The sequence below is a fragment of the Vipera ursinii genome, assembly GCF_947247035.1.
Source record: "Vipera ursinii genome assembly, chromosome: 2".
NCBI lineage: Eukaryota > Metazoa > Chordata > Lepidosauria > Squamata > Viperidae > Vipera > Vipera ursinii.
Window position 1 is genome coordinate 136,213,827 of NC_139513.1, and position 22,404 is coordinate 136,236,230.

The 22,404-nt window shown below is 38.4% G+C and overlaps 1 protein-coding gene across 2 annotated transcripts in view; it reads left to right on the forward strand.

The window, feature by feature from the left end:
* Positions 1-22,404, forward strand: part of ERN1 (endoplasmic reticulum to nucleus signaling 1) — a 76,595-nt gene that overhangs the window by 14,850 nt on the left and 39,341 nt on the right. For both annotated transcript variants that reach the window (XM_083355439.1, XM_083355440.1), the window contains exon 2: positions 10,210-10,330. In XM_083355439.1, coding sequence (XP_083211565.1) covers positions 10,210-10,330 — 121 coding nt within the window. The remainder of the gene's footprint in view (positions 1-10,209; positions 10,331-22,404) is intronic.

A 22,404-nucleotide genomic window follows, 5' to 3' on the forward strand; every position in this document is an offset into this window, starting at 1 on the left:
CAAGGGTATGGGGTGTGTGTGTGTGAGGGGGGGGGTAATGTAAAGAAGGGAGAGGGGCTGGTGTAAAAAAATCTAGCTAGAAAGGTGGGTTTAGATTTTGGGCCCAGCCTATCTTCCTTTCCCACCTGCCAGTGGATAGAAAGATGGCCATTGGCAAAGCTGTGGCTGCACTTTAAGGCGCTTGTCTTAGGGGTGTCCTCCTTCTCCACCAGCTGCTTTTATCCCTGAGGCAAAAGGTTATTAAGTAGCGCATCCCCCTTTCTGAAGCTATTCATAGTTCTAAAGAAAAAGTTCAACACGGGTTGCAACAGACAGCTATAGCGAGCTCTTATTGTATATACCCATAAAGCAGAACCATCTCCTTTCACTTCAACATTGAGAAGTTATTTTCTCTGATATGATCCCCTTATTCAGGGGTCCTCTGAGGCAGAAACCTGGGACAACAGCAAAAAAGCTGGTGTTTGTTTGTTTTTGTGCCTGCCGTGTTCTTTTCTGACCACCGTTACCAAATTGGTAGAATGGTTTCCTGCCATTTTTAGGTGGATGGGAGGAGAAATAAATTCTAAATCAGACTCCAAATTCACCCCCTGAAAAAAAGACCCATGTGTATGATATAGCCCTATGTACTACAGCTCTTGCTCCTCCTAAAACTGTAGAAGGCAAAAAAATTGACTGGCAAGAAATTGCAAATTATTTATTTATTTTATTTATTTATTATATTTTTATACCGCCCTTCTCCCAAAGGACTCAGGGCGGTGTACAGGGCAATAAATATAAAAACAGAATACAAAAGTTAAAAAACGATTAAATATAATGCCCAAATTTAAAACAATAATTAAAAACATATTAAAACCCCAACCCTAACCCATCAAACCAGGTCAGATTGCTCAAATAAATACGTTTTTAGATCGCGCCGGAAGGAGCGAAGGTCGGGGGCCATCCGGAGCTCAACCGGCAAGTGGTTCCACAGGTCTGGCGCGCCCTACTATAAGATGTAAGATCCACGGACTGCCATCACTACTACTGTTGGTTCACGCAGGGCCTTCTCCAAGGACTGGATCTGTGCATTTCTCCAAGCCTGACCTTTCAGTATCAAAGAATTGATGCTGAACAACCTGTTTTGTCTGTTAAACATTAAGCAATGTCTTTTATTAAAGATCACAGTATGCGCCCTGATATTGATGGAACGATGTGATAGACATCCGGTTTCTCTTTTCTCTTGATCCACTAAAGCAGCGGGTCCCAACTGGGGGTGTGAGACGATATTCCAGGGGGTACGGAAAAATTGGGTTTTCAAAATGATAGTGCATATGCATAACTTATTGCCGTTACTTTGAACTTTTGTAAGGGGTGTGAGAATATATCAGAAGCGTTCTAGGGGTGCGGGGTGTAGAAAAGGTTGGGAACCACTGCTCTAAAGGGACTGCCCTTTTTTATTTTTTATTTTAATTCCATTTATATCCCGCCCTTCTCCGAAGACTCAGGGCGGCTTACAAGCTTAGCAGTAGCCTTCATTCTATGTATATGCTTGCTTATTAGGGCTTTCACACACACCCCAAGCGGCATTATTACAAAGTCAGCTTAATTGCCCCCAACAATCTGGGTCCTTCCCAAATGACTTAGATTAGAAGCAGCAGCTTTTCATGTCTCAGGCTGAAAGTTCATTCTTCAGCATAGGATGGAGAAATTGAGCCCTTGAATAGTCACTGAAATCATTCTAGAAACAATAATGTGTTAGGGGAGTGATGGACCAAATTTGAACAGGTAGTCCTCAACTTACAACCGTTCGTTTAATGATCAAAAGGGACTTACGACTGTTTTTCATACTTAATGACCATTACAGCATCCTTAGGGGGTCATGTGATCAGAATTTGGATGCTTGGCAACTGGTTCATATGTGTGATGGTTGTATGTGTCCCGGGGTCATGTGATCACCTTTTGTGACTTTCTGACAGGTGGGGAAGCCAAATTCACTTAACAACCGTGTTACCAACTTAACATCTGCAGTGATTCACTTAACAACTATGGCAAGAAATAGGGCAAAATTCACTTAACAACTGTCTCAGCAACAGAAATTTGGGGTTCAATTGTGGTCATAAGTCAAGGACTACCTGTGCATAGCGCCTGTACACACACACACACACACACACACACTCACTCACTCACTTACTGACATAAATATAGGTCAGTTTTGCTTAGCAACCTGTGTCTAATCTGTCATTGTAGCAGAAATCTATTGTTCTGAGCATAAATTTCTTCAGTCTAACTATGCTTTCTCCCTTATAATTCTTCATCGCATTAAACCCAACTAATCCCCTTCTTTCCACTTTTCCTTTTGAAAGGATGATGATGCCTCATGCACCTGGCATACAGTGTGTATCTGTTTGGTTCGGTCTTCTGTTTCTCACATGTATGCCTATTTCTCCATATCCTCCATGTAATTTTCAAAACCAGGCATTAGAACCAAGGTTTTGCTTTGGAAGGGAAATTACCTTGTACATGGTTGAATTAAAGAATGACAAAATCTAGAAAACCATTTATTTGTTTGTATCTGTAAAATTGAGTGAGAAGTGTGGGGGCATGGTGGTGAAGGTGTTAGGCTGGGAGTAGTGAAACCCAAGTCTCATCCTACCTTAGGCACATAAGTCATCTGGGTGACTTTGCACCCATCACTCTCTCTCAGCCCAGATTGGGAGAAGAAGTTTTCTTCTGTTGATAGATTTTTTTGTGACCAATCTAGCGGTTATATCAAAACAAATAATGCAGAACTTTTTGTATCTTTTATGATTTAATCTGAGATAGTTAAACTTTACTGAATATTTTATTTTATTACTAGTGAGGAATAACTCATTCTACTGATGAGCTAAAAGCCATATATTTCATCACACACACTTTCACTTGCAAATCCTGAAATTATATGTAGAAGATCTGTCCAATATTCTTTTTGTTGACCAGAAAGAGAAAAATTAAAGAACTGTTTTCTCCAGTAGTGTCTAGATTTTATAAACATTAGCAATTAATGGTGAAGTACACCACAAACAAATTCACTGCTATAAATTGTGGTTATCTGTGTACCTTCAAATCAATCCTGACTCCTGGCAAGTGCCAGGAATCAATCCCTGAGGTTTTCTTGGTGAAATTTCAGGTTTGCCTTCTGCCTAGGACTGAGAGAGAGAACCTGGCCCAGGATTAACCAACTGGCTTTATGTCTAAGGCAGGACTCGAACTCGTAGCCTCCTACTTTCTAGCCTGGAATCTTAACCATTACGCCCAACTGGCTTTCGTTATAAATCGTAGATGATCATAAGTTATATGTATTAGATATATAACAAGATATTGAAAGCTGAATTAGTCCTCTAAATAAATATGTAAATTCATTTTCTTTTTTAACACTGAAATGTTTAGATTTATCTTTTCCCAATGTTGTACAGCTGTCCTTACAATACTTCTGTGTTATGAGAAAAAATGTGGGTCTGATCAGAAAAATTATATATTTAGAGACAAAAAAATCCAGTTTGATTATTGATGCCATGTGCTTATGAACGGTTTGTTAAAGAGTAGTTGAATGGTTAAAATATTACTCAACTTCAAAGGTGTTTCTTGGAAAATACAACCATGTGTTCTGTTTCTGATGGTAAATATGGTCAGTTAGATCTCAGGCTGAAGTTTCTAGCCAAAGCAAATACCGCCGAGTGACATTTTCTTTTCACAAGTGAATGGACAAATGTCATGTATTTCTTCATTCATTTCTACGGGAACTACCCCTCATGGTTAGTTTATGTAATAAACTGATTAGTTCTTTCAAAATTCTAGTTGCTCAGAGGACTGAACTGTACTTCTTTAAGGTGTTAAGCTATAATGCTAAAATGAAAGATGTATACTTGTATCACAGGAAATATGGAAATCTTAGTGAACTATAGGTAGTCCTCAACTTACGACCAAACCTGAGCCCAAAATTATTTTGCTGAGAAATTGGTTAAGTGAGTTTTGCCCCATTTTACAACTTTTCTTGTTGTTAAGTGAGTCGCTGCAGTTGTTAATTTAGTAACATGGTTGTTAAATGAATCTGGTTTCTCCACTGACTTTGCTTGTCAGAACGTCGCATAACGTGATCACATGTCCCCACCACACTGCAACTGTCATAAACATGAATCAGTTGCCAAGCTTCGGAATTTTGACCACGTGACCACGGGGATGTTGGAATGGTCGTAAGTGTGAAAAATGGTCCTAAGTCACTTTTTCAGCACTGTTGTAACTTCATCTACAACACTAAATGAAGTGTTGTAAATCGAGGACTACCTGTATATAAAAAAGACTATTATTGAGAGTACCAACATCAAATAACTCCCCTGTTTTGAAAAGTTAACCCTGTGTATAAAGTTTAGTTTAATTTGGGAAACAAATAATTAACAGGCAAGATTTCTGATCTTTTTTCAATTCAGATTCAATCCAAAACCAGAGTAGCTTGGTTGCTCCCTTTCATGTATTACACCCCTGTGCCTCCACCATAAGAGAAGGGGCAAATGGCAAAGTTTATGTAGCAAAACACTCTTAGCAAATGTTCTGGATACGATGACAAATTCTTATGCGGTAATTAGGAGAATCACGTGATCCAGGGACACTGCAACCGTCGTAAATATGAACCACTTGCCAAGCATCTGGATTTCAATCATGTGACCACGGGGATGCTGCAATCGTCATAAGTGTGAAAAATGGTCATAAATCACTTTTTTCAGTGCTGTTGTAACTTGGAAGTCACTAAATGAACTGTTGTAAGTCAAGGACTACCTATACCTCAAATCGCAATATTCAAAGCTACAAGCTGATCAACACTGGGGGCCCTTTTTCCTAAAAAGCAAACATGATCCAGCTCTTATTGGATCATCCTTGTGCCCTCCCTTTTATTGGTTGTGGCTGTGAATTTCCTAATAACTCATCAAAAAAGAATGTGCAAATTGCACAATTCTGCAAACAGTTAAACGCTGGACTGTGTTTCTTCTCCTCTTTTTGCTTGTAGTAATATGTAAATTATTTCTATACTGATAACGGAATCAATCAAAGAACGTATTGACATTTTTTCCTGAAGAAATATTTGTCCCATTCTTACAGTGCTTAGTATAGTATCCCTTTTTAATAATCTCTATTCCTTATCCCATAGCGGAGTTTTTGTTCTGCTAATTTCATAGAATTTCAGAAGTCTTTCGCTTAGCCTATTCTGCAACATTCTTGATCTGCAGAATATTCCTATGCATTGCAAGATCTGAATGTTAGGCAAATGGTGTCATTGCTTAGAGCAGGGTTCCCGAATGCCTGGGCCACAGGCCACTACCAGGCCTTGAGCCTTTCGGAACTGGGCTGTGGAAGTGGCGAGTGAGAGTGCTCCATTTGAGTGAGCGGCGGCCATGCATGCCCACCACTCACGCAAATGTAGCTGCACATGCACATGCTTGCCCGCCTGCATGCTGAACCATTCCCTTTCCACCCCGCCCCCGGGCCGGTCTGCAAACCCAAAAAGGTTTGGGAACTCTGGCTTAGAGCCTGAGTTTGAAGGATCACACCAATTCTGTTACTGGAAATACAACCTATGGAATCTTCTCCTGAAACTTAGTACGGTAGGTGTTTTGTTTAGGTATATGCCACTTAAAGATGATTAAGATAAAAGCAAGTTCTTTTCATCCTGCACCATATTTAACAGTTGGAGTCTTTTAAATATAATTAGTTATTAAATAGCAATTAACTGAAGGAAAATCACATTCAACTCGGTAATTATTTTTGTAACAAAGTGTATTTCACTCATTTAAGATATAATTTCTGTACTTCCATTTTATCTAGTTTTAAAAGGTGAAGCTTAACATTGCCCACCTGATTTTAAAGTCTGCTGATTGTACTTTCTACTCCTTTTGCACCCTCCAAATGGGCCTAAGACAATTCACCACAGCAAACTCGCCACGGGACAATTTCCTGTGGAACAAGAGTTATACTAATGAACTCTAATGACCTTTAATGAAGAGAAGGACTAGGGGTGACATGATAGCAGTGTTCCAATATCTCAGGGGCTGCCACAAAGAAGAGGGAGTCAAGCTATTCTCCAAAGCGCCCGAAGGCAAGACAAGAAGCAATGGATGGAAACTAATCAAGGAGAGAAGCAACCTAGAACTAAGGAGAAACTTCCTGACAGTTAGAACAATTAACCAGTGGAACAACCTGCCTCCAGAAGCTGTGAATGCTCCAACACTGGAAGTTTTTAAGAAGAGACTGGACAGCCATTTGTCTGAAATGGTATAGAGTTTCCTGCCTGATCAGGAGGTTGGACTAGATGACCTCCAAGGTCCGTTCCAACTTTACTATTATGATTATGATTACTAATATTGAAGAAATGGTGATATATAATAATTAAAGAAATGATGCGAAAAATGACAAAAATTATATGTTTTAAATCATTTTAAATAATAACTTGAATTGTTGAATTGCTTCATGGCAAGTTGTCCCACAGCGAGCTGGCCATGGTGAGTTGTCCTGTGGCAAATTGGCCATGGCGAATTGTCCTATTCCGGCTCCAAATCTACTCTAAGGGATTGGACCGTTGGAGTAGATTTCAGAATGCAAGATGAAGTTGCAGCTCCATCTTTGGTGTGCCACGGATTGAAAGGCTTTCATCAGCAGAAAATCATTAGATTTCGCCTATTGTGAAGAGGAAAACATAAAGACTATGCAATGTGATATTACTGTAGGACAAAACTTTATATGTGATGAAAATGAATTCATCATCTTAAATTTTATCCCTCTTTTAATGGGGCTGAGGAACACTAAACACATGATGTAAAATCCGATGTAATAAATTAGGAGATATGTAATTTACATTTGTCCCAATTAAGTTCAAACATTTATTCAAGCCCAGACTTCTTTTTTCAAGGGAGAATTAGAAGTGCCAAAAACATTGTATAATTAATCAGTGAGTCAGCCAGTCTTAAAACAGTATAAAATATAAAACATTTAAAATCATTCCCAGGAGTAGCAATTTAAGATCTCGCATAATATATTAATAATGACAAGGATTACTGCATGAGATAATAGGACTTTATAACACTAAGATCTAATTATAAAAATTATACTTCAGTGATAAAAAACTATAAAATCTAAAATATAGCACTGGTACTATATGGTGCTATAAACAAACAGCATAAAATTAATGAAATAAATTATAATATTATGGAGAGTGCTGTAAAATTAATACACGCATTCAGAAATATCCTGACTTAATCTTCCTCCAGGAAACTCAACTAAATAAGTCAATATACCAGATTATAATATAATATGTATATGAGAATAATTCTTTATCACAAAAAAATGGGTAGGTTCTGATAAGTAACAGAGCCTAAGCACTCAACTAACAGGTGCAGTTGAGGAACAGTTTCCCATTTGTGGTTTTTTTTTAAAAAAAAAACATTCGGTACATGTAAACTGCAAACAAAATATCTCTGCAAAAGAAATATTTCTGTAAGATCTTTTGGATTTCTCAATAAGGAAGTTGAAAAGGGCTCAGTTTTTTTTCTAAGGAAGGACCTCCAAAACTATTTCTTATTTGATGAATAAATCTCTTATGGGATCATATGAATTGGATAAAACAACTCATTTGATCCTGTAGCATATTTGGTTACCATATTCAAATATAGCTATGTTTGGACAGAAGGTATTTCAATTGTTAATGAAATGCTTGTTCACTTTTTCAAAATAACCAACCTGAAACCGATTGTATCTTTCTTTTTCAAACAGGTTGTGTAAAATAATTCAATATGGTCAACATCTTTGTTTCCGATCAGTCAGTTTCTTGTCTTTTGGAAAACATCAGTACTATATTCAAAAATGTCATTTCAAGCCCTTAAGAGTTTCAGTAGTAACTTGTGTGTTAAATATACTTTTGAAACTTCTCAGGCAATGGCAGGTGGCTAAACAATCAAAATGCTCTTACCATTTTGTTTTTACGATAAAGAATTACAGCAAAAATACTCACGGTCAGGGCCCTTTGAAGAGAACCCCAGTTTGCGGGCAAATCCCTGAGGAAAAATTAATTTACATGTTCCTCTATTTTATTAGTAATTTTCATCTGAGGCAATGAAGGTCCCTAAACTATCTTGGGCCATAAGGTGCCTTTTCTTTTTCTGTCCCTAGTTAATACCTCGCAGTTTCAGAGCATCTGCTTATTTCCATGAAGCCTTGCGACGGGATGTTATCTCAGAGATCCGATCTTTCTGGTTTTGGCATCATTAAGTGGTATCCCAAATCAGCCTGGGGCTAATTTGTCTTTACAGGCAGAGCTCCTTTTTTTCTTTTCTTTCTTTTTTTCTTTCTGTTTGGTAGAGCTCAAGAAGAAGAAACGCTAGCAGATGTTTAAGTTTTGTTCTGAGTTAAGCCATTGTTTTAACTGACAAAATTCATTGTATTCTTTCATTTTTCTGACTCTAGCAGGATCTACTTTTTCCTGCCTGGCTCCGCTTCCCCCACCCCCACCCCCTGGAAGACCACCAAGAGTTTACAGGTGCTTTGCTGAGGCAGCAGCTTTGTCCACAGATTTTAATGGGAGGTTTCTTCCCTGAGCAAACTCAGAAAGGTCTTTGCTGTCTTTTCATTCATGGAAACTGAAGTTTAGAAATATCTGTCTGGCCCTCCTTCCTCCTTCCTCTGTCAACCGCCAACGAACCCAAATTCTAACCGTCCCAACATTCAGTCCTCTTTCTTCAGACTTTCTCCCTTTTCTTTCTTCAAAGGAGAAAGAATTTAACCCTTAATTATGATCAGCCACAACACCGGCTGTGCTCTATTCTTCATTACTCAATTCCCTAAGAAATACAGGTAGTCCTTGACGTACAAAAGTTTGTTTAGTGATTGTTCAAAGTTACGATGGCACTGAGAAATGTGACTTATGACCCTTTTTCACAGTTATTACCTTTGCAGCCATCCCCATGATCAGCCTGGCAAGTGGTTCATATTTATGTCCATTGTTGTGTCCCAAGGTCATGTGAGCAGCTTTCGCAACCTTCTGACAAGCAAAACTGAGGGGAAAGCCAGATTCACTTAACAACTGGGTTACTAATTTATCCACTGCAGTGATTCAGTTAACTGTGGCAAAAAAGGTGGTAAAATGGGGCAAAACTCACTTAACAACTCACTTAACAGAAACTTTGAGCTCAATTGTGGTCCGTAAGTCAAGGACTACTTATACTGCGCCAGTGCATTGTTTCAGGGCTTTGCATGCCTTACTCCAGAGTTTTATGAATTAGTGGCACTCCCTTTTCTTAGTCTTATGACAAGGACTGGTAGATTGAGGTCTATCCCTATACACACACACACACACACACACACACACACACACACACACTCTATTTTTGGCAGTCTCTGAGGCCACCTTTTTAATAGGATTGTTCCCCAAACCAACAGCACAGTTTTCTACCATTTTGAAGTAACAAATATGTGAAAACTAAACAGTAAAACGAAAGTCAGTTTTAAAAATGTGTGCCAACTATCTCCCATAAACCTGGAGAAATGACAACCACAAGAACAATAACAACAACAGAGAAAATCCTATTCTCACCTATTTGTGTGACATGGTATTACATGATTTCCATCATCACTACAGTCCTTGCTCTCTTTCTCCCGTCTTTCTTTAAGGGAAATTGAGTTCTCCATTTGTTGCTGAACTACAGCTCCCAGGATCCCTTTCCATCCTCCATTATGAGGTGAGGGCTGATAGTTCAGCAGCATCTTTAAGGCCATAAGTTCCTTGTTCCTGGTGCCCACACAGCAGAAGGAAAACAGAAAAAGGCAAATCAAGTTCATGAGTACTGCTTGTTTGGCTTCTCTCTATGCAGTGGGTGGATTGTGTTCTGACCTAAATTATGCCCTGACTAGCATAGTGTGCTCTTCAGGTTAAGGATGATTATGTACCATGGCTTCTTTTCCTTCTATCTAAAAATCTAAAGTGCCCAATGTTCGATATATGGGTTGCAATAGTAGGAAAGCTAATAAAAACCACAGGATTAAACTAGTATAATCCTGCTTGGGTTGCTTGTGCTACCTAAACTATTAATTTTGCAAGGAAGAGAAACTGGTCATTGTTTGAAGGAATACACATTCTTGTCCTTCCTATCAAGTCTTCACCTTGCTCAGTTAACAAAATAAATGTAAGTCTTCTGCTCTTCTTTTTTCCCCCAGAGCTGTGGAAATGCCAATTCAGTGACTTTGCCAGAGACATTATTGTTCGTTTCAACTCTTGATGGGAGTTTACATGCAGTTAGCAAGAGAACAGGATCAATTAAATGGACTTTAAAGGAAGGTGAGTATAAGAGAGGCTATATTGCCCTTCTCTAAATTAACTGTGGTAATTGCAAAGTTAACATATGTCGGAATCAGTTTTGGGTTTTTTTGGGGGTTTTTTAAATCATATTCTGAGAAGCCTACTAGTCTATGCATGGTTTATTTTTTTTTTTAATTTTAATTCCATTTATATCCCGCCCTTCTCCGAAGACTCAGGGCGGCTTACAAGCTTAGCAGTAGCCTTCATTCCATGTATATGCCTGCTTATTAGGGCTTTCACACACACCCCAAGCGGCATTATTACAAAGTCAGCTTAATTGCCCCCAACAATCTGGGTCCTCATTTTACCTACCTCGGAAGGATGGAAGGCTGAGTCAACCTTGAGCCTGGTGGGATGCGAACCTGCACTAATTGCAGGCAGCTGGTGTTACTTAAGGAGGCATTAGCCCACTGCTCCACCAGTGGTTGCTTATTATTTGGTTTTGATTCTATGATTTCAATGAGACTTGTAGTATTTCCAAGTTAGAATACACATGATTAAGAGAATAAACCTAGACATGACTATTCAAAGAAACTCCTGCTGAATTCAAGTGGCATGAGTACAGTGCTTGCCAAATCTATCAATTTCTCAGGCCTGTTTTATCTTCAGGAATCTTAGAAAATTGTTTTTTAATAGTTTCCTTCAAAGTTTAATGTCAGATTACTTAAAAAGGTGGTAGCATAATGGTTGGCTCAGCATCTAGGATAGGCAGGGAAAGACTCATGCCATCAGAAAGCTCTTAATTAAGGTGTGGCCTGATTTTGATACAAAATTTGAGCTGTTTCTAGGGTCTGGATGGACTTTTCCAAAACTTCAGAGTTTTCTTCCCCATTTGCAATGACCACATGCTATTATTCGTCCTGATAAAGTATACTATATATCCAGACTGGTTATTTCCCAGAAAACTCTTGAGAAAAATGCCATGTGACACAATACTTTTCCCCCCAGATAGAAATAGTTTTATCTGTAATGGATAGGTAGATCTGTTCTCATAAGTAAACAGACTTTTCATTTGAATAGTTTACAAATAAAAGGACTGGTTAGAATAAGTTGTTAATGAGCTGCAAAATATGGAGAACCATATATATTTGGCCATTCCATTCTCTCTATTTATTTTTATGAATGGGAAATGTGTTTTGAGTGACAGTTAGAATGTGTAATGATCATGCAGATGTTCTAGACTATAAAAACAATTGAGCTCCTATTCAAGGGATTGTCACGCAGATGAAGTTTACATTGAAGTCTACCCATGGCTGTCAGTCCATAACTGTTTGGGAATGTGAAAGGACACTTCAGTCAGCTGGATATGCGTATTGATAAATTTCATAGAAAAGAGGGTTATGCATGCGTCTGAGTGAGTGAGTGGGTGTAAGAGAGAGAAAAACATTGTTGTATTTTATTATGGTTTTAAATGAAGGACAAAAATCTAATGCTATAAATCTGACCTTCACATCTCTGTATTTCCCTAAATCTGTCCAGTGCTATTTTGCAGAGCACATGTGGATGAGGGAGACTGTGGAGATGAAGAAAACTGCTATTCAATTGTTGAGGTCTGTTAAATGGATACAATCCTAAAGTAGAAAGTAAGGATACAGTTATCCAAAAGTAGGTAATACAGGTAATCCTTGGCTTATGTAGTGAGCCCAAAATTTCTGTTGCTAAGCAAGGCAGTTGTTAAGTGAGTTTTGCCCTATTTAAGACCTTTTGGGCACAATTGTTAAGTGAATCACTGCAGTTGTTAAGTTAGTAATATGATTGTTAAATGAATCTGGCTTCACTATTAACTATGCTTATCAAGAAGTCACAAAAGGTAATCGTATGATTCGAGGACACGCAACCATCGTAAATACATGTCAGTTGCCAAACATCCAAATTTTGATCACGTGACCATAGGGATGGTGCAATAGTTGTTAAGTGTGAAAAACAGCCATAAATCACTTTTTTCAGTGCCATTGTAAGTTTGAACGGTCACTAAAGTTGAGGCCTACCTGTACTGACTTTAATGATCCTTAGTTTCAGATAAGTTAATTTGGAATTGAAGGCTACGTAAAACTGTGTATTGTAATTTGCACATTACTTCTCATATGGAAAAACATTATATTTTAAGTCATTTTTTTCCAATGCAAACTCATTATGAGGCAAATGTACCACAACCAAAATTTTCTTCATTAACATTTAAGGCTTTAAAAAAAAAACACCCAAAATTGCTGAAAAACAAGCTGCCAGCTTATAAATAGGATAGGAGTATGGCTGTTCCAGATATTTTTATCCTTCCAGTTCCTTGCCATCGACCTTGTGTACCTGCTCTTAAGGCATGAGAATTAAAGTTTATAGCATTTGATACAGGCATTGTAGAAATATTTTTAGCACAATCTCAGTGTACTGCTAAAAACTATTTAATAATTTTGAGTTTCAAGCTGCTCTATTGAGTATTGATCAATGAACTAGAATACTCTTGTTTACAAAGCCAAAATAAATAATCATGCTGTCTGTCATCTCTTCTTCCAGAAGTAATTCTCCTGGAAATAGCTGGATTTATAAGATAATAGACGGAAATAGGTTAATTACGGTAGTTAGATAATATATTACTTACTGATCTGCTTGCTATACAATAAATCCAGGGCTTTTTTTGTCATAGAATGCACTGGAACGGAGTTCCGTCATCTTTTTTCCCAACGGATTTTTCAGAGTTGCGTTCTTTTCCTATTGTTGCCCTTCCTATCCTCGTTTTGCCCCATTTTGCGAACTTTCTTCCCTCAGTTGTTTTCAGTGAATCACTGAAGTCGTTAAGTTGGCCATCCAGTTGTTAAGCGAATCTGCCTTCCCCATTGACTTTGCTTGTCAGAAGATCACAAAATGGGATCACATGACCTCGAGCTACTGCAACCATCATAAATGTGAACCAGTTGCCAAGCATCTGAATTTTTGATCACATGATCATGGGGATGCTGCAAAGGGGGTAACTCTGAAAGACGGTCACAAGTCACTTTTTTCAGTTATAAGCCGAGGACTACCTGTACTTTCAGGCTTGCAAGATTGTGCTACTGTAACTTTACTGTAAAGGCAGGGCTAGGACTCATGGTTGGTGCTTCTTATCTGCATTACCTCTTAAGGGCTGACACCTTCCCCTTCCAGTGTAAATTTGGAGGAGGGAATCTCAGTGGGGGAAGGAAAAGTAGGGAGAGGGCTGTCTATGTAGCCCTTGCAGCAGAGAAAATGCTGCCTCTTGCTTGTTCCCCATCCAGGAGGTTGCTACTTTGGGGCTGGGAAAAAGCAGCACAGGAATGCAAGGGCCATTTCTTCCCAACCCAAAACAAGCAGTCACAGCACAGGAAATAACACATGTTACTTTTGGCCCAGCACCAACCATCAGTCTCACTGGAGAAGTGTGGTAGGATAGATGGAAACAGGGAAGCACATTGACATGCATGCTGAGGACATTGACAGGCATACAGTTTCAAAGCAAATGTATTGCAAAATGTCTTTGATTGATCAGAACAGTTCCGACTGGATAATCCAGTTTTATTAAAAATGTTTTTGCATTTGAAGTATTCTTTTAGATCCGTATCTGAACACAGCCTTCTCAGTTGAAGTATTGTAGGATACTTAATGCTTATTTGTTTGGCTCCATATACAAGAAAACCACATTTATGTGCATGGGGGGAAAAAACCTTGAGGGGGAATTATGCTAAAACTCTTTTTAAAATCATTGCTGTGTCCTGGCTTAATCTGACATCTCTTAATTGAGGACATAGTGTGAAGTAAGCTTGCTACTGACATTTAATGCAAAACTATGAGATACCTTTGATCGTAGCAATTCTGGTAAAAGCCTAATTAAATCTTGTTTCATCTGTACCTGGAACAAAATGGATTTTGAAGCAATTTTTATTTTCTTACCTGAATCTGTTAAAGTTCATGAGGAAAACTCTTTAAGATTGGCTATCTATTTATTTACATAAGAAATGTATGTAAATATTATTCATATTATTGGAAGTTGTTGTTAGTGTTCTGAGTTCAGTATGATTGTAGACTAATCACACACACACACAAACACACACACACACTCAAATTTATTCTGTATTATATCTGTATGCTACTGATTCAAATTTCCAATATAAATTTTAGAAGAAAACAAGAAGGTCATAATTAATAATTTGACCAAATCTGTTTAAGAAAAGCAGTACTGAAAAGGGATCCATTCTATGTCATCTCTGGAGTCTCTAATTCAAAAATTTGTTCACTATAGTTTCACTGCTAAGGCTACTCATCTCAATCATTCAAATATTTTATATTATGATATGGTTAATTTAACATACAAATGCTCTAATCAGGATTGGTTTCCTAAGTAACATATGAAATCTCATAAAAACCTTCCTAAGCAATGATATATAAAGTTGTAGATGGAAAATAATTATATAATTATTATATTAATTATTATATAATTAAAAATACCATCCTCATTTCTTACCAGAGCATCAGATAAAGACTTTTATTATGCAATTGCCGTGCTTCAGATTATCCATTTTAGAAGAGATCCAGACAATCTACTATTTTTAAGTTTTTAAAACAAGAAGAGAGAAAAAATAATATGTTAATCTGCATAGTATCTTTTGATTGGAAGATGTAAACATCAATATAGAAACACTAGGGTAGGTTAAGGGAAAAATATTTCCTTCATTAGACTATCTCAAATTTTTAAACTGTATTACAGAATGGTTGGTATAGAAGCATTGACAAGCATCCAGGATTTTTACAAGAATAAAAAGGGATATCTCCTATCTCAGGCTGAGTCTTAAAAAGCAAAACTTAAGGGGAAAACAAGAATACCAAGATACCCATTCTTAGCACCATACAATCTTAAATTTTACCTCTGCCACAATTTAAAGGATCAGCTGCTGTATTATTGTCATTTGAGAGACAAAGCTTGATGGAGTTTGTTTCTGAAGAAGACTGATCACGATCTTCACTCAAGAGTCTTCGATATATAAAGCTACGCTTTTGTTTATTTTATAAAGGTTATGAATTGTAACTATAACTCAAGAACTCTCCTCCACTCATAACAGACAATAGGGAGAAATAAATATTAAGTGTAATGTTTTCTAATTGATCTATCAACAATAATTTCCAACATTTTGTCCTATTTTGCTCTGGTGTGACTAAGGATCTAAGATGGAGTATGCAGGTAAAATGGGTTTATTGATATATATATATGGTGCTCTCTCTCTCACTCGCTCTCTGTGTGTGTGTGTGTGTGTGTGTGTGTGTGTGCATGCACATGCACGTCTGTGTGTGTGTTTGTGTACTGTTCTAGGTCTAACTGACAGATTAAATATTAACAAGTTACTTTGTCCAGATGGCATACGCCCAGGAGTTTTTAAAGAACTCAAAGGTACAGTTGTTGATTTTCCAGCTGATATGCAACTTATTATTAAAATCATGTAAGGTCAATTGAAAAAAAGACATCCATTTGGCAGGAGAACTATTTTGAAATTAAAGGCATGATAGGTTAAATTCAGTCGCAGAAAACATTGTGGAAAGCAACATCTAAATTAAAATAATTAAAAATATAGAAGAACAGATTCTGTGGAAGAATCCATGTCATTTTCATTAAGAAAATTTAAGCCTCATTAACGTTTTAGAAGTCTTTGCCCAACAAATTCTAGCAAAGAGTATCTGATAGACATATGAGTATTGGTTTTCCAAAAACCTCCTGAAGCATATCTCACCCATCAATGGCTCTGATAAATCTGGTGGTCTCCAAATGGCCTAAAAAATGTGAAGCAAAGAATTGGAAAAAAGCAAAGAAAGTAAGCCTATATTGGTATTAACTTTGGTGCTATAATTTGGATTTTGTTTCCAAGTGTCATTAAATTGTTCAGGCTATAGAAAGGACTATATCTAAAATTAGCTAATGAACCCAAATTGGTAGTGATATTCAAGAGGTTTTAATTTAATATATCAGTTGATGATGGCTTGCCTGGCTAGGATTAACATGAAAAGATTCACTTCAAGAGAATATCAGCTATCTATTAAAAGTCTGACAGTAGCAACTCCGAAAATGACAAGTTCTACATCAGGGTTTATTTATTTATATAAATTAGTCAGGGTGGCTTTTGGCAATTTAAAAATCACAACATCAATATGCAGTACAGCTTGTTCTCAAAATATAATTTAATGTATTAATATATTCTCAAAATATAACAGCCAGTTTGGTCTAGTGGTTAAGGCACCAGGCTTGAAATCAGAAACTTGGGTGTTCTAGACCTGCAGTAGGCATGAAAACTGACTGGGTGACTGGGCCAGTCACACACTCAGCCCAATCCACCTCAAGGTTGTTGTGGGGAAAATAGGAGAAAGAAGAAATATTACTGGTATGTATGTCCCCCCCACCTTGAGTTATTTATAAAAATAATAAAGGTGGATAAACAAATAAGTCAATAAATGCATTGTAATTGTAGAAATCTTATTGTATTGTTTTATCTTGACTAAATACTCAAAGAAGTAACAACAGATGCCAGGATGGCAGTGACTAGATAAAAGACATAATTTACAAAAAAAGGGAGAGATTTGGTATAACATGCAGTGCTTCAGAGTCATTGCCAATAAAGTACTCGGAGTAATCCCATAGTGTCAGTCTGCACTTTCTTAAGTCTGCTGGATCTTTTTTCAGGATTGTGTGGCTGATACACTGTCCAAGGAAAGTATATCTTTGGTTTAAGGAGGCATAGACAAATGCTAAGTTTGTGCGTGTGCATGCTCTCAAGTACCTTTTTGCTCTATTTTCTGGTCCACATAATTCTGAATACAGCATTTAGAAGACTGAAAATCTGCTCAGGGCAATAGTTAACTATCCTGCAAAAGATAGTGTGTAAATTAGTTCTCAGACTGGTAAAGTTCTCAGACTGGCATCAGCACCATACTCCCCTCCAGCCTTTCTATCAAAAGAGCCAATACAAAACTGTCAAAAATTTTGCTGCCATAAGTGACTACATACAAATAACTCATTTTTGGTAAAGGACTTACTGGAATTCTTATAGATTCATCAAAGTGCTTTTTTTGTAAAAGAAAAAGGTGCCAGAACTCACACATGTCATACAGCCCGCCTTGCCTACCCTACAAGGTTCCATCCAAAAAAGGTGCCGGAACTCCGTTCTGAGCATTCTGTGACAAAAAAAGCCCTGGATTCATCCTTCTAAATCTAGTAAATTCCTCTAGCTCTGTTGGAGGGAAACCAGGCAGAGAGGTAGACAATGGAGAAACTACAATTAATTGAGTGATAATAATTACAAAATACCAACAGTTTATATCTTGCAACAATTCCTTTAATATTATTAAGCAACCCCTGTCTATCCCAGGTCCTTGGGAAGGACTTCTTAGATAAACAAAAATGACAAATCTAATCTAAACACTGGGGTGACTGCGGCCAAGCGTAATAATAATAACAAGCTATGTAAAACCCTATTGCTTGTTGACATCAATCAGCTTAGCATAAATAAGAACCTTTTCGTCTAATCTTTGAGAAAGGAATTAGTTTTCTAACTTTTTTTCTTTATTTTTATTTTATACTGAAACTTAATTATCTAGACCCGTACCAATCGGGCTTCAGGCCCGGGTACAGCACGGAGACGGCATTGGTCGCGCTGGTGAATGATCTCTGGAGGGCTCGGGACAAGGGATATTCCTCTGTCCTAGTCCTATTAGACCTCTCAGCGGCTTTCGATACCATCGACCATGGTATCCTGCTGCGGCGTCTCAGGGGATTGGGAGTGGGAGGCACGGTTCTTCAGTGGTTCTCCTATCTCCTGGGACGCTCGCAGTCGGTGTTGGCAGGGGGGCAGAGGTCGACCGTGAGGCCTCTCGTTTGTGGAGTCCCTCAGGGGTCGGTCCTCTCGCCTCTCCTGTTCAACATCTACATGAAACCGCTAGGTGAGATCATTCGTGGTTTTGGAGTTGGGTATCATCAGTATGCTGATGATACCCAACTTTTCATTTCGACCCCAAACCACCCCAGTGATGCCCTCGACGTGATGTCCCGGTGCCTGGAGGCGGTCCGGGTCTGGATGGGGAGGAACAGGCTTCGACTCAACCCTGACAAGACTGAGTGGTTGTGCGTACCGGCATCTCGGGATATTCAGGATATCCCACCCCTCACTATGGGGGGTGAGTCATTACCTCCTGTAGATAGGGCTCGCAACTTGGGAGTCCTCCTAGATTCACAGCTCTCCTTAGAAGACTATATTGTAGCTGTGACTAGGGGGGCCTTCACCCAGGTTTGCCTGGTGCGCCAGTTGCGGCCCTATCTAGACCGGGATGCCTTACGTACGGTCACTCATGCGCTCGTGACCTCTTGTCTTGATTACTGCAACACTCTCTACATGGGGCTACCCTTGAAGACCACTCGGAGGCTCCAACTGGTACAGAATGCAGCCGCGAGAGTTGTATTGGGAGTTTCCCGATACTCCCATGTCACACCTTTGCTCTGCGAGCTGCATTGGCTACCAGTTGTCTTCCGGGTGAGGTTCAAGGTGTTGGTAATGACCTACAAAGCCCTTCATGGCATGGGTCCTGAATACCTTGGGGAGCACCTGCAGCCGGCGTCAACTTCCCTCTGCCCAGTACGCTCCCACAGAGAGGGCCTCCTCAGGGTGCCACCGGTCAAAGAATGCCGACTGGTGGCCCCCAGGGGGAGGGCGTTCTCTGTGGGTGCACCGGATTTATGGAACCATCTTCCGGTCGAGCTCCGGATGGCGCCCGATCTCCGCTCCTTCCGGCGCGATCTTAAAACCCATCTCTTTAAACAAGCTGGCCTGGCCTGATGGGACGGGGTGGGATTTTATAAATGAACTTCAATTTTAATTTGTATTAATTTATGGGCATTGTTTAATCACGTTTTAATAATTTTTAATTTTTGTATCTAGTTTTTATGTATTGCCCTGTTCACCGCCCTGAGTCCTTCGGGAGAAGGGCGGTATATAAATTAAATTAATAAATAAATAATAAATAAATGTATAATAATATGGTAGTAAAAAACAGGAGACCATGAGTTCTAGACCTGCCTAGGGCACAAAACTAGCTGGGTGACTTTGGTCACTCTCAGATCTAGGAACGAAGCAATGGCAAACCACTTCTGAAAATCCTTGCCAATAAAACTCTGGGAATAAGTCTCTAAGCAGTCACTAGGAGTAAAAAAACCTGATTCAAAGGTGCATATACATTCCCCCCGCCCCTCTGTCATTCTCTCAAAACATGTCTTATTTATAGAGGTTCCTTTGAATGAACATTGTAATTTTTCTATGTAATATCGATCTGTTTGAAATATCTAACTTGACTGAATTGACAGAAAGATGACAATTAATACAGGCTGGGAGTTGGTTTTGTTATGGAAAAGAATACTGCATTTATTACTTACCGTAATAGAATCATAAGAGCAAAAATATAATAATTGGATAGCAATTTTCTAAAATATTTAAGAAAAATAGGGATAGAGTGAGAATATTAGCAGTGATCTTTACTTTATAACCTTTTAAAGGGCAGCAATTATTAGCAATGACAAAATTGGATGTACTATAAAAATTAAGCCATGTTTTTACAAGATCTGTCACAGTGAAAAAGCAGTTAAATCTTTCCCCATAGTGCTCCTTGAAAAACCTGAAACACAACAGTAGTTTAAGAAAGTATTCTCTTTCACCCAAACCCTAGGGAATAACAAATAGAAATGGAACGTGCTTATAAAGTTTTTTGGCTCCAATATGACTGTTGTTGACCTATAAAATCCCGGCTGTCAAACAAGTTTTACCATGTGTACATGTGAATCTGACAACCTGGGTTTTTCCCTTGCCCAGTAAAGTTACTATGGCTCTTTGTATCCCTGTTACAAAGCAATAACAAAACTAGCTTGCCACTGATTGAACAGCTGGTTGCTGGATTTCTTTTTATGTACATAAGCAAATTCATGTGTGTACAGTAGACAGCTGAAATAGTGGCCTTTTGACCATGGTGCGGTGTACACCCTGAAACCTTACTAAATTGGGAGATAGCTCTTTCTAACTTAATTTGGAAATTAGTTGGGTCAAGTACTTAAACTCAAACTCAACAAATTGTCATTTTCACAAATGTACAAATATATAGTCCCTTATTCCCAGCTGTTTTGCAGGTTTTTCAACTTGGTCAGTTCTTCCTGAACAAAATGGAAACATGGAACTCAGGCATCTGAATAATATCTATGAAACCTGGAAGTCTGGTATGGCTGAGTTTGTCTACCAGACTGCAACTTTCTTTGTGTGTTGGGCTTCTCTTCAGTCAACAGTTTTATAGGGATCTCATTAAAGAGGAAATGCAAAAATGATATATTATACAAAATATTGCATTATATTATTCAGAGGCGTGATGGCTCAGCAATTGAAGATGCTGAGCTTCTCAGCTGGAAAGCTGACAGCTCAGGTTTGAGACCCAAGTGCTGTGCGACAGGGTGAGCTCCTGTTACTTGCCCCAGCTCCTGCCCATCTAACAGTTTGCAAGCAGCAAATGCAAGTAGATAAATAGGTACCATTTCAATGGGAAAGTAATAGCTAAGAAACAGAGATGAGCATTGCCCCCTAGACTCAGACATGATTGGACAGGGGAAACTTTAACCTTTATTATTCAGTGATCCATTTGTTTGTCTTCTTGGCTATCCATAGGATTCTGAGTCTTCTTCAATACTAAAATTTAAAAGCATCAATACTTTTTTCCTATCCTGCTTCCTAAAAGTCCAACTTTCACTTCCATAGAGTGTCACAGAGAAAACCACTTCCTCCATGATTCTGAATTTTGTAGATATAAACTCATACTGGCATCTAAATAGTATTCCCAGGGCCTTCACTGCTACTCTTCCAAGTGCCAATGTATTTCTCGACTGCTGCTCCTTGACTTTTAGCAGCAGATCTTGCAGATCCTTTTTAGCTGTTAGAGTAGTGCACAGTGTAGCACCGGTTATTCACATTTCTTCTTTCAGTTTTAAAACCACGTTCAACTTCTTCCAGTCCAGCTTCCCTCAATATATATTCCACATAAAGTTTGAATAAATAAGAGGAAAGTACACAACCTCATCTCACTCATTTGCCAACCTGGAGCTATTCTGTTTTACCGTGCTCTGTTTGAACTGTGGCTTCCTGACATATACGTAGTTTTCATATGAGGACAAAGAGAAGTTATGAGTTTCCCATTTCTCTAAGCACATTCCACAATTTGATCAACACAAAGGCCTTTCTACAATCAGTGAAGCATGTGCTGACTTCTTTTGGGCATTCTTTGGCTTTCTTAATTATCCAGCATATTATCAGCAATTTAGTGTTTGTCAACATCCAGCTCAAGAATCCAAATAAAACTCCTCCTTCATTCCATTTCTGAAAATCTTACAGTTTATTGAATACACTGTATGCTTTGTCGAAGCAAAACTAACTGAGGTTCCAACACCAATTCATAGACTTAATCAATAATTTTCCCAGTCAAACCTCCAATGTCTTACATAATTCATATCAATTTCACTTTATTACGGGGACCATCTGCTTCAAATCCACACCTGTTCTGTGTCCTTGACAAGGCTTCAGGCTCTCACGGTCTACAGCTGAATCGAAGAGGTTTTATTTCTCCATTTAACCCACTTGAAAGTAACATCTCACATACACCCCTTAATCTAAAGGCAAGATGAAACGCAGAGGCATGCAGCTGCCAATGTTTCATCCTTGACAGTGTTATTCGGTCTTTTCTAAAGCTAGCTTCTCCCTTTTCATATAGGGCTCTGGTCTGCATTGGATGGTCCTAAGTATTATTTTGCTATAATTTGTACACACAGTTAAATCTCCTTTTTTTATTATTGAAAAATCTTCAAGACCAGATGATTTTTCTCTGATATTATCTTCCAGGAAATGTTCATTAAACCATTAAATCAGATAATGAATAAGATACAATAACATCAAGTTCTTCCTCCTTCACATCATGCATTTTATTTCCTTGATTTACAACAAAGGCCATAATCCATCTGTGCTCAGAAATATATATATGCCTATTTCTCT